At 37.9% G+C, this 12,766-nt stretch overlaps 2 protein-coding genes across 2 annotated transcripts; one reads left to right on the top strand and one right to left on the bottom strand.

Moving 5' to 3' along the window:
• Positions 1-952: 952 nt before the first annotated feature.
• On the bottom strand, positions 953-4,517 carry LOC107717348 (uncharacterized). Its single transcript, XM_016524057.1, has 3 exons — positions 4,462-4,517; positions 3,176-4,363; positions 953-1,573 (listed from the first exon to the last, which is right to left on the bottom strand). The coding sequence occupies exons 1-3, from the start codon at positions 4,499-4,501 to the stop codon at positions 1,092-1,094; spliced, it is 1,710 nt and encodes a 569-aa protein (XP_016379543.1). The 5' UTR covers positions 4,502-4,517; the 3' UTR covers positions 953-1,091.
• Positions 4,518-7,234: 2,717 nt separating this feature from the next.
• On the top strand, positions 7,235-10,732 carry aste1a (asteroid homolog 1a). The gene is made up of 5 exons (XM_016524082.1): positions 7,235-7,310; positions 7,673-9,027; positions 9,108-9,321; positions 9,535-9,694; positions 10,225-10,732. Exons 2-5 carry the CDS (start codon positions 7,723-7,725, stop codon positions 10,676-10,678), a joined length of 2,133 nt encoding a protein of 710 aa, XP_016379568.1. The 5' UTR covers positions 7,235-7,310; positions 7,673-7,722; the 3' UTR covers positions 10,679-10,732.
• Positions 10,733-12,766: the final 2,034 nt, after the last annotated feature.

Genomic DNA, 12,766 nt, shown 5'->3' with positions numbered 1-12,766 from the left:
CCTTTTCAAAAGGTATTAATATGTACATTTTAGGTACTAAGGTACTTATAAGTTTAAGGTACCAATATGCACCTTTTAGGGGTAGATAAGGTAACAAAAGTGTATTTTTGAAAAGGTGCCGCCCTAGTGACAGTTTTTGCACCTTTTTTTCTGATGATGTATTGCAAGTCACTTTGAATAAAAGCATCTGCTAAATGCATAAATGGAAATAGAAAGGAAATACAATGCACGCACAAGGTCTGAGGGGTGAACGTTGGTTTATTTGGGGGAAAAAACTTCCTAGACAATGATATGCAGGTTTTAAAGATATGTTTTAATGTATCCTAAAATCTTTTTTTTTTTTTGGAAAGTATATATCTCTATTTTGTAAATATAAAGTGCTAATAACAATAATAAAGTAATGTTTCTAGATAAACAGTGTGGACATTGTGAATAAGATCTAGGCTATGTACAGCATTCATGGTTATAATAGCAATATGAACTTTCTACAGGTATGTGTGGCAAAACAACTTCACATCTTCCTGTATGTGATTTAACATCTTTACTCTTTCCTATTTACTAGCATAAACTACTGTTATTTTGATTTTAACCCTTGTGCTGTGCTGAAAACCAGTCAAAAACCACCAGCATTTAAAATACTGCTTGTAAAACTCTCAGTTAGCTATATTATCACCAAACTTGCAGTCTTTTGTCAACTTGTTTTTTCTTTTACTCAGCACAGATTTTTAATTTATTTTTGGAAATGATTGATCGTAAGCCTCAATGATCTGAGTTTATGCACCTCAGTCTTTGAGTTAAAAAAAGCATAATTTGTGGATAATTTTGGCAATATTCACTCAAAACTGAGGTGCATAAGCTCAGATCAATGATCAATCAGTTCCAAAAAGAAGTTCAAAACCTGTGCTAAATGAAAGAAAACAAGTTGATAACATTAACAAGCATTTTCGGGAAAAAGAATATCCTCTCTGGATGGAACACAACATGAGGGTTAATGAAGTTTGTATATTAGCAGTATATCATTTAATGATGTATACAGCTATAAATTATAAACAAAATTCTGGCAAGTTGTTTTCTTTGGCCAGTTTTTATTATTAAACTTTATTTTTTGGAACCTTAGAATTACTATCAGTCTCATTTGACATCTCATCTGAGATCGGAAAATACAGAGAAAAGTACTGAGCCCTTGTGTAGCAGATAGACTTCAGTAGAGTACAGCAGTGTGTAGTTTCCCATTGGAAATCCATGCTTGGGTTTGGGAATACTGAAGTACACATGCCCTTCACAGCAACACCTGGCTCCCCGTTTCCCCACCGCGTGTATGACAAGTTGTGTGAGCTGTTACCCTTCTGCCGGTACCAGTCCAACTTCAGCAGACTGCGACGCACGCCGATCCAGAACCTCTCATTCTTACTGTCATTACTCAGAATGCTGGCCATCTCCGCATGAGCCGCTTCATTGCTGGGACTGAATAGCTCGTCACTTATGAGCTTACAGTACTGATGGGATTCAGGCCAGGTTTGAGGTGTGACGATGATGTCAAACTTAGAAGGAACCAATGCACAGCCTAAAGAGTCTAAATGCACACAAACACAACACTAATATTTGAGTAAGTACATAAGAAGTGTACACTCTTAACAATAAAGTTTCCAAAAAGGTTTTTTTTTTTTTTTTGGTAGTGATGCCACAGAAGAACCATAATTGGTTCCCCAAAGAACCTTTAAGTGAACAGTTACTAAAAGAACACTCTTAAAAATTCTGGTTCTTCATTGGCATATGTGGTTCCATGAAGAACATTTGACATCCATGGAACCTTTCCATTGCACAAAATAATTTATAGTGGAAAAAGTTTCATTATACTATAACATTTTCTTCACACTAAGGGGAGCCCAGAATGATTCTTATGGTATCACTGTGAAAACCAACTTTTGCAACATATATTTTTAAGAGTGAACCATTTTTTCTTAGTTACTTACAAAATTTTGGTTCTTTATGGAACCATAGATGCCAATGAATCTTTATTTTTAAGAGTGTAGTTGCTAAACTCAAGACAAAAATCCAATTACACTAATGTGTTTTCTTTAGCAGTGGTTTTGTAAGCTAATTTTGAAAACTTTTTGTACAATACTGCCATAAATTGGAATCATTTTTCTCAATTTACATCTCCAAATTCCAATATTAGCATATTTTGCTTTAATTCCTGAGTAAACAAGTGAACACAATAAAACCACACTAGTACACGTTCAGGATAGTGTTAACTATGGCAGATTTTAACCAAAAGGTTTAACTTTGCTCTTACGACAAGTGCAGATCAGGGCATGTTGTCACATATTATTTTATATTTTATGTATTTTATTCATTATAAGTTCTGTTAGCACGAACAATGATTTTTGTATGTTGCGTTCTACTTTTTGCTGTTGATGAACTGTTTTACTGGTTTCGCTGAAAAATCTTTAATGGTTCTGTTAATGGGAGGTTTTGATTGTGAAAACGTGATTTGCCATTGAGTCAGCATTCAATGAACTATGAACTTTTTCTTGTGCGATAACAGTGGAAAGATAACAAGGTGTGTGTACAGAAAAAAAATCTAACTTTTTAGAAATAGTAATGTGATAACTAGCCCAATTCCCCCTATTAAAAAAAAAAGAAAGATGTCATCATTTACTCACTCTCATTTCATTCCATGTTCTATATGACTTTCTTTCTTTGGACAGTAACAAAAATCTATATTTAGAAGAACTGTTTTTGTCCTTACAATGAATGACAACAGGGGCCAAAACAACACTGGACCACAATGACTTTAATTATATGTACACAAAATATTTTAAAGAAAGTCATAGAGGTTTGAAACAAAAAAGATTTCAAAAATACGTTTTCACAGCAAGGCCAACTATTTTGGGTTCCCTAAAAAACCTTCAAGTGAACAGATCTTAAAAAAACAAAACATTTTTCTTAATGTGAAGAACCTTTTGCCAAATGGAAAGATTCCATGGATGTTAAAGATTCTTAATGGAACCTTCAAAACCAATATAGAAACTAGTGCAATGACAGATTTTCATTTTCTGAATGAACTCATGATCTCACACACTTGTGCTGATGTTAGAATAACACACTACATAATACAAAAAGAACAATTATTAGCGTACCCGACATCACCATCACCAGATAAATTTCTTACCTGGATTTTCGCTTAAAGGAATAGCCGGGCCTCCATACACATGTGTGCTCTTCTCAAACACGTACACGGCTATCTTTGTGGATGGATGCCAGATGACGTGCGCGTCGTCAAGAGGCACTAACACCGATGAGTACACCGAATTGGCGATGGTGCTCCATGCAGAGGATAAAAGCAAATCACCATCTATATACACACTATCCCTGTAGTTTGTCTCTGCTATGATTAAGGCCTTGGCATCTGTCGAGCTGACAGGCGCTAGGTAGCACGCAGAGAACATATATTGTGAGATCAGTTCAACGATGATGCCTGGACCGACAAGCTGGAGGGAAGCAGGAAAAGATGTGTTGATGAACTGGGGTTCAAACTGCAGAGATGGAAGGGACAGGAGTTTTGAGGAATAGGCATTCACAGTACTCAATTCTAGATCTCCGCCACTGGCGTTGGTTTTCACTGAGGACGTCACATGTAGCCAAAAGTTGCTGGTGTTGAGTATTGAGGGTACGACGAATCTGCTATCCTGCAGCCTGTCGGGATAAAGTTGGTTCAGCACCATGTTGCATCTGCATTCTTCCGTTTCTACACAAGGATGGGTCAGCATCACAGCCACTTTATAATCAGAATAAACCGCAGTTTCTGTCCCGTCAGTTTGGAGCTGGAGAGCGGTGTAGGGATTGAGCGTGTAGGTCTTATTTCTAGCCAGTTTTACAATTGTGACATATTTAATCAAATATTCTCCATTGATAATAACCAGTCTGAAAGAGCTGTATCTCTTGCTGACGTTTTTTGCTGACTGATCAAAAGTATTAAGCATCTGGCTGTAATTCAGTGAGGGGATGGTATACAACGTACCATGATTTTTCTGAGGCTGAACTACATTAGTTTGCACACTGTCTCCTTTCTTGCTGATTGATTGCACCACGATGAGCTCCGTGCTGCTGACTCTGACAGTCTGAGAAGTAGAACCAAGGTGGTATTCCTCAGTACCCAGTGGCAGGGTCACATTTACGGGCTTTCCTGCTGGCAGTGTGTCCGAGTATGTCGATACCTCTGAGACCAAGACTTCCACCTGGGTGTTGGGAAAGACAGCAGTGATACTGAGAGTATTGACTGGAGTACGTGGATAGTAGAAGGCTATGTTTTCTGGGAATACTGTGATGAAGTTTGTTCCATAGCTGTCCCATGACTGACCTGTTAAATCATGGATATCGACATCATGTCAGCAGAACATCGAGAGGACAAAAACAGCAATGGATCTATTTAGAAAGAACTAATGACGCATGTTTTACCTTGGCCAATCATTGCCGTGATCAGAAGAATAGTCAACATGATTTCCGTCCTGATTTTAGTCGGTGTTTTGAAAAAGAAAAGAAACAATCCATGAGACCCATGTGTCAGTCATGTAAAATAATGTTTTATATTTTGCAATATACAATTTTCACTTGACACCATTTTACACCACACTGCATGTTTTATAGATTTGTAAATCATTTCAATGTGTGTGCTTCTTTTTATATCAGTATATATTTGCTGCAGTGAAAATTTTTTTTGTGTACTTAGGAAAGAAAAATAATAATGAAGGCAACAGTTTGCATGTTTTATTGTTTTTTTTGTTTTTTTTACATTTCCTAAACTTAAACTATCAAGTTGCCGTGACTTTAAATCTGCCATCACAGTGACAATTAAATTTAGAATGTTATTCTAAATTGTATCAGCTTAAAAAGTTTCCATGCAAATTGTTCTCTTTATTTACATGGTTTTAAATTATGCAATTAATCTAATGAAATGTACAAAGCGCATTGACAGGCCACAACAAATGAACACCTGAGACAAAAAAAAAAAAACATCATGCCAGCTCACACATATGAACTCACAAGAGTAACTTATCATTTTAAGACAAAAAAAACTTCACAACATCACAACACACACACAAAAATGTAAATGTAATGCTTACATTTTTGTCATACAGCAGTTTCTTCAGTATTCGTGAATATTGTTAAGCACTGATATTATTATAATTAAGCACTGTCAATAGTATCAACCTATAAACCCATCAACCTAAACATCATACTTTTAAATGCTTCATTAATATAAACTAGTTATTTTTCTCCCAGGCAGGGTATACAGCGTACAATCATAACTTCTTATACAATACTAGCATCATGCAGCTATTTCTGTTTTTATAGTTTTAGTAATGCATCATGTTGTGTACTTTAATACGTGTTTTTTATTAAAATCAATAAATCACTATTTATATATAAAAAAAAAAAAACATCATGTACACATTCAGCAAGACATGTTGTCATCCTTCATTGGATTTATGACCGTTGTACACCTCTAAAATCTATCGGTGAGCTTCACATAAAGATATTCTTACCTCATAAGCGTATCACAGCCTTCTCACTGAACCAAATCACACCGTGTCGTGTTTCATTTATAGCATATTTGTCATTCAAAATGCACGCTCTTTTTACAACTTTGCATAAACTGCCTCAAACCTGCCTCCAAAAAAAAAAAAACAGCAAGAAGCAACCATTTTCAAAAGGTTTTGATAATAAAGAGCAGAGAACTGCAGCAGAGAAATCCGTTTAGTTTATAATTGTTCTTTTAACATTTAAACAGTGAGTTTATCTGAACAAGTCAAGGGGCCCTATTTTAACGAACTAAGCGCATGGTCTAAAGCGCACGGCGCAGGTGCACTCAGGGCGTGTCCGAATCCACTTTTTTCTAGTAACTACGGGAAAACGGTCGGCGCGCCCGGTCTAAATGTGTTGTCCCTATGCTCTTAATGAGTAATGGGTGTTTTTTGGGCTTAACGTGCAATAAACCAATCAGAGTCTCATCTCCCATCCCCTTTAAAAGCCAGTTGCGCTCGCGCCATAGCGGGTTCACTATTTACATGGCGGAATGTAATTTTTAAAGATGTTTGTGTGCTGCTGCGCGTCCCTGTGTGTGTGTGTGTGTAATAAGCAAAGTGTACCCGCGTTGTGTACCGGCCGTGTTATGATCTATATGACCTTATTATTTTTATTGTGAGTATTAGGCTTATGATGCTATGATGTTGTAATATTTACCATTATATAATCGGATGAGTATAGAAAAGTTTATGGAAGTGTCACTCCACAATGCAATGGCAAAATATATAAATATGCATAGAATTTTTATGTTACATTAATCAGTGTCTAGCACACCTTCCTAAGGAAAGGATATGGACCAGAAGACATTGCAATTACTAAGTGATATTTAGACAGACTTCAAGAAGTTCCAGATCTATACTTGTGCCCTTATTATTTCTGTCTCTTTAATACCGCGTGGTTTACATACATGTTGCTGCTGATTGGGCTGACATGTTTAAAACACCCACGAAACAAGAGAAACCGCATCTCAAACCCCGTTGCACACTAGTGATGGGAAGTCCGGTTCTTTTCCGCGAAGTGCACACCGGTTTGAGCTTGAACTTGCCCCAGGTTTGAATTGGTCTATGGTGCAGTCTATTTTCAGTTACTCAAAATAGCAACGCACCAACAATGCGCCTGAACACAGCTCTTTTTTTTTAGACCAGCGCACAAATGGGCGCAAATGCATTTGCTATTTAAACAATGCGGCGCAGGACGTGAAAAAATGAGAACTGCGTCGGGCTGAAACTAGCAAAAACACTTGCGCCGCATTGCGCCGGGTGTAGCCTATGATAGGGCCCAAGGTCACAGTTCACTAATTTACTCACTTAACCAAATGTGCTAACGTCATTTTATGTCTTGCAAGAAACTCGTGAAATCTGAACTGGCAAAAAAATAAACTAAATAAAAATAAGGGAAGCGTAATGCATCTATTAAACAAATTAGTGGCTTTGTGGCTTCACATCTCTCTGTAAAACTAGGCTACTGCATGTCATAACCTTTTATACACACACCCATGTGATTCATGGATATATTTATTTTAGAGGTATCCATTATCTGTCTTGTGACAGTCTTGTGCTTATATATGGTCCTGAGGTCATGGTTTCGCTTCCGTGGAAATGCCTAACGTCACACAACAGCTAGTTTCGCTTTCCCGTCTGTTTGATATAATAAGCTCTACAACATATTCGATTCGGATACATGCAGCTCGCAGACGCCTCACAGACATTTCTAAACATTCGGTAAGATCTTTTTAATTACTTTAATATTGTTTCTACTTAAACATATTAGACTACTTATATGACGATATTCGACATTTGATAGCGGAGGAATTATGAATTTGTTTATGCTGTTGTTGTTTTGAATAAAGTTCCGTGCCTGCCAACGTGCTGCATATCATTATCGTGACAGTGACTTTATTGAGATTTTACTGTAATATCACGAAATAACATGTTTTTATATAATGCATATAATGATTTTATAAAATTTCATATAATACGTTGATATTACAAAATATTTTTATACATGATATAATTCACATAATAAATGGATAAATAATGACAATATCTCAATAATTACAAGATTATTTATTATGATTTTACAGCAAGTAGAAACCAAAATATTGCTGCGAGTTAGTGACTTAACTTTGTCAACATGGGAGTCCTAGGACTGAGGACCTTCATTGAGAGTAGCAACAGAAATGATTTAAGAAGCTGGGCTTTTAGAGACAATCGACTAATAATCGATGGATGTAACTTATACTATACCCTGTACTTTGACTGCAATTTGGATCAGATGCATGGAGGAGACTATGATGCCTTTGAAGAGGTGATCATACGGTTCTTTGAGAACCTCAGAGACTGTGACATTCACCCTTACGTTGTACTTGACGGCGGCGCTGACCACACTGACAAAAAATGGGACACTCTTAGGAAACGAAAACAGGAGAAAATAAAAGCGGCCTTTGCCTTGTCAGCAGGGAAAAGAGCCAAGGTCCTTCCTATTCTCATCAAAAATGTCTTCAGACAGCTGCTTCACAAGCTCAAGGTACCGCTGATTCAGTGTCTCGAAGAGGCTGATTGGGAAATCGCTGCTTTGGCGAAAGAATGGAATTGTCCAGTTTTGTCTAATGACAGTGACTTCTATGTATTCAACCTCACGGCGGGATTCCTGCCAATCACACATTTCCGGTGGAAAAACGTGAAAGTGAACAGACGCACAAACAAAAAATTCATCCAAGCCAAACACTTTACAGTGGGAAAATTCTGTGAATCCTTCAGAATGAACCCTGAGCTTCTCCCAATCCTTGCTACCATCTTGGGTAATGATTATGTGAAGCTGCAAAATATCAAAAGCCTGGGTTGGGAGAAATACTCAGTGCCTGACACGGAGCATGCCCAGATTCACGGTTTGCTCAACTGGTTATCCCAGTTCCCAGAGCCAGATGCAGCTGTAAGTGCTTTGCTGAAACTAACACGCAACAAAGAAAAACCCCTCGTCCAAGAAGCACTTTCCAAGGGAATCCAAGAGTACAAGCTCATCTCTGGCTATCTTGCCCAGTTCTTCCACTCAAAGACGATTCCACGGACAGCTTCTACAGGTCCACTGCAAGTTCTGCCTAAATGGACCTTGAGGCTCCTACTTGAGGGAAAGATGAGCTCCTCCATTATCGATGCACTGGTACATCAAAGGGTTTCCTTGACAATCCAGGTTGAAGATTTCCAACTCCCCTGTAGCAGTGAAACCTCTCGTCCCATACGCCAAGTGATTTACGGGTTACTGTTGTTGGGAGAACAACACACTGCAGATAAACTAGAGTTAGCCATTAAAACATTCACTGGCAGAAGCAAGCATTATGTAGAGGAATATGGCAGACAACAATCAAAACTAAGCAGTCAGAAAGTTGAAGCCATAAAGACCAGGGTGATGGAAGGACTTCAACTGGAAACATTATGGAAGGTAATAAAGATGCCTTAGCTCTCTTTTGAAGTGAAATGAAATTGTTTGTTTTACAGTATTTGTCATTCTAATGTTTCTAGGAACCACACAACGTGCGACTTCAGGTGCTCCTGGACACTTTGTGTGTGTCGTCAGAGATTTTAAGAGAGATCCAACCGGCTCTACAGCTGCAACTTTTCGTGACCTGTTACTGGCTAGTAAACGCACAGCCTCCGCCGTCTCAAGTGCATCTTTGGGGGCTGCTGCTGGGAATGGTCTATGGACAGTTCAGCAGTACACCTCAAACACAAAGAGGTATTGAAGTTATCATACATCATTATCTTGTTAGCAGAAGACTTTCCTTATAGCATGCAATAAATTAATAAAACAACCTCAGGCACATGCTGTGTATGCCACCATTGTCACATAATTGTGAGCAAATGATTACCTAAATGGCAAAAATTTTGCTGAGGTACGTACAGTAACATAAAGTGTAAATACATGTTATTTTTTGGTTTGGGGAATTAGACATGCTGTTGAAAATTAAGAAACTACAAACTGGTCGAAGAAGGATCTCTCTGGAGCATGAAACGGCTCATCTATACAGCCAGTGGCAGTCCTGTCTGAAGTGGAGTCTCGGTCTCAATCGTTTACTGTATTTTCCCGTATCTGAACCAGAGGTTGCACGGTACAACATCCATTTATTACTCATAAACCATCTTGAAAGCTTTCACTGATTATTATTTGATAATAATTAGCATTTTGATTTGCATCGTTAACAATACTGCTTCCTGGTTGTAACTTCCCAAATGTAATTTAAAAAGCTTGAAAATATAATGTATAACCATGGTATTTTGGCTCAATGGTTAAATATTTCGCCCCTCAAAGAATATATATATATATATATATATATATATATATATATACACACACACACACACAGAGACATTAATATTCAAATGACAAAATACTTTTAAATTCACAAATAAAAGTTCTTTTTAACTTTCTATTCTTCAAAGAAACCATGATAAATATTTATCATGGTTTCCACAAAAATATTAAGCAGCACAACTGTTTTCAACATTGATAATAATATGAAAAGTTACCAAATCATCATATTAGAATGATTTCTAAAGATTTCTAAATTTACATTTAAAAAGTGTCCACTGGTGTTGTTGCACATGAATACTAAATGTGTTATTCTGGTGTTGTGTTTAGTTTGTACCGTGGAAAACTGGTGCACCAGGTTGTCGAAGAGCTCAGGAGAGGAATCACTCTGCCCTCTCTGCTGGTGAAGGGCTCAAGCACCGAGCGGCTCTTCAAACAGCTGAAGGATGCAGTTGTGTGCTTGGTGGGTGAAGACTTCATCAAGAAAATGAGAACCGGGCTCAAGCACAGAGCTGCTAGGAAAACACAGAGAGACTACTGCGGCCAGAATCCGCCTATAGATGAACTGAGCAGTTGCTTTGAACAACTGATGTGTGAGGATATTGATGACTGTGAAGATGATGATGATGACGATGATCTCAATGGGAAAAGGAGGAAGAGTAAAGCCAAGGATCACAAGACTGAAAATCCTGATGTTTCCTACACCATCCGTACCAGACACAAAGCTAAAGCTCGCAATGCTGATCATCCCTCTAAAAAATACAACAGGAGATGCTTCGAGTAGCCCTTAAAGGGGTCCTATTATGCTTTTACTATGTCTTGAATTTGTTTTGGGAGTGTACTAGAACATGCTCTCATGCTTGGTGGTTCGTCGTTGTTGTTCTTGAAAAGGGATTTTTTTTAAACGAAATATCTCCCTTTGGAGTGGACTTTGAGATTTGTAAGTTTGAAGATCTTTTTTATGCCCAAACATACACACTGACTAAAATTCAAAAAGTGAAAAAGCATAATAGGACCCCTTTAAAGGACTTCTGAAAACAACAACAAAAAGAAACATGTTTGAACTATTGCACCGAAAATGAGGCAAGACCTGCTTCTAGAAAACCAGAATTTTTTTTTAAATGACAGCTTGTCTACTGTATATCATAATCACATCATGTACAGTCTTGTTTTTGCCATCCTGTATTATTTATTGATAATCACTGCCTGATTTAAGCAAAAAAATCATATTTGTTTTAAGGTGTTGGACTTTGGGAATTTGATGATTTAGACCAGGGTTCCTCAAATCTTGCCCTGGAGGGCCAATGCGCTGCAGAGTTTAGCTCCAACCCTGATCAAACTTACTTACCTGTGATTTTGTAATGATCCTGAAGACATTGATTAGCATGCTCAGGTGTGTTTGATTAGGGTTAGAGCTAAACTCTGCAGGAAAGTGGATCTCGTGGGCCAGATTTGAGGATCCCTGATTTAGACTATGGTTGTCAATGCAAATTCACCCTATTCAGCAAAGTATTTTAAGTAACGAGATTTTTAATTTTATTAAAAATGAATTGTGTATTAAATGTGTATTCAAATTTAAATATTTTTCTATTTTAATCTTTATTTTGTGTGTAAATAACAGATTTGTATATCACTGCATAACGTATTAATAACTGTAACTACAATAGCCAGCATTACCCACAAAAATACACTATACTTAAAAAAAGTGATATATATTACATTTAAAGGGGACATAACACACACAGTTTCACCCAACCTCATGTTAATCTTGAGTACCTATAGAGTCGTACTGCATCTTTCATATCTCCAAAAAGTCTTTAGTTTTATCATATTTATAAAAGAAAGATACAGCTTTACAATTCTCTCCGGAACCAGCCGAGCACCTGGAGGCGCGCCGTGGGCGGAGCTAAAGATTGACGAGCACTTGAGCTCCGACTGCCAACAAAACACAGACATTTGATGCAGTTTCATTTATGCCGAGTTCACACTGCACGATTTCAGCCCGATTTTTCACTCGCCGACAGGTTTTGCGAAATGGCGCCAGAATTTTTTCTCTACCGGTGCTAAGGGGTGGCTAGACCAATATGTGGGGGTGCTAAGAAAATAAATGATATTGATGACGTCAGAGTTACTTCATAGCGAAATGGGGCTAAACCGGGGCTATTAAAAATTCTGACGGGGCTATAGCCCCCTCTAGCCCCGGTGTAGCGCCGTCACTGCCTCCAACTCACTTTGCAGAACACCCAATCCCTGTTCACTGCGTCTGCAACTGAATGCTACCCCAGATAGTCACGCAGTGTGAAAACAACGGCGATCCGACAAGTTTGAAAATCGTGCAGTGTGAACTCGGCATTACTCAATGCTTACTCATAGCAAACTAATGGTTTAAGGGGTGTGTGAAGTCATCAGAGAAGGAATGCAATTCTAAACAAATAAGTATTTTGCACTGTTTATAATACTAATAGCAATTATAATGAAATCAATTTCATAAGAAGTATTAGAGAAACTCATTTGCGCGTGATTTTGGCGTCTTTGTTTACATAGCGACGGATCGAGTCTCCAGAACGCGCGCCGTTAAAACCCTTTCACACGAGCGCAGCATGCGGTAAACCTGCGCGGTTTAAAACATAGGAGCTCACATCTACCCTTTGAACACAAGACTCTCCAGATGTAGGGCTGAATGGGAAAGTTATCAATGTGTCTGTCCAGTAAATAATGATGAACGCGCAGTTTGCAGAGAAGCATTTCAGTTGTTCACGGTGGACTGTCTGACTTAAAGGGACAGTTCACCCAAAAATGAAAATGTTGTCATCATTATACACACCCACAAGTTGTTCCAAACCTGTAATAATTTCTTTCTTCTGTTGAACAT

Source organism: Sinocyclocheilus rhinocerous, unplaced genomic scaffold (assembly GCF_001515625.1).
Source record: "Sinocyclocheilus rhinocerous isolate Xijiao unplaced genomic scaffold, SAMN03320098_v1.1 scaffold933, whole genome shotgun sequence".
In the NCBI taxonomy this organism is placed as follows: domain Eukaryota; kingdom Metazoa; phylum Chordata; class Actinopteri; order Cypriniformes; family Cyprinidae; genus Sinocyclocheilus; species Sinocyclocheilus rhinocerous.
The sequence above is the reverse complement of the archived record's forward strand: the minus strand, read 5'-3'. Positions and strand labels throughout refer to the sequence as shown.

What these genes read in the sequence shown, in the direction of transcription:
- LOC107717348 (XM_016524057.1), bottom strand. Translation starts at nt 4,501, where the DNA reads ATGTTGACTATTCTTCTGATCACGGCAATGATTGGCCAAG. An exon ending in CACGGCAATGATTGGCCAAG is followed by an intron (nt 4,364 to 4,461) that starts GTAAAACATGCG and finishes ATGATTTAACAG; the next exon opens with GTCAGTCATGGGACAGCTAT. An exon ending in TCCTTTAAGCGAAAATCCAG is followed by an intron (nt 1,574 to 3,175) that starts GTAAGAAATTTA and finishes GTGTGCATTTAG; the next exon opens with ACTCTTTAGGCTGTGCATTG.
- aste1a (XM_016524082.1), top strand. Translation starts at nt 7,723, where the DNA reads ATGGGAGTCCTAGGACTGAGGACCTTCATTGAGAGTAGCAACAGAAAT. An exon ending in AACTGGAAACATTATGGAAG is followed by an intron (nt 9,028 to 9,107) that starts GTAATAAAGATG and finishes TAATGTTTCTAG; the next exon opens with GAACCACACAACGTGCGACT. An exon ending in TACACCTCAAACACAAAGAG is followed by an intron (nt 9,322 to 9,534) that starts GTATTGAAGTTA and finishes TTGGGGAATTAG; the next exon opens with ACATGCTGTTGAAAATTAAG.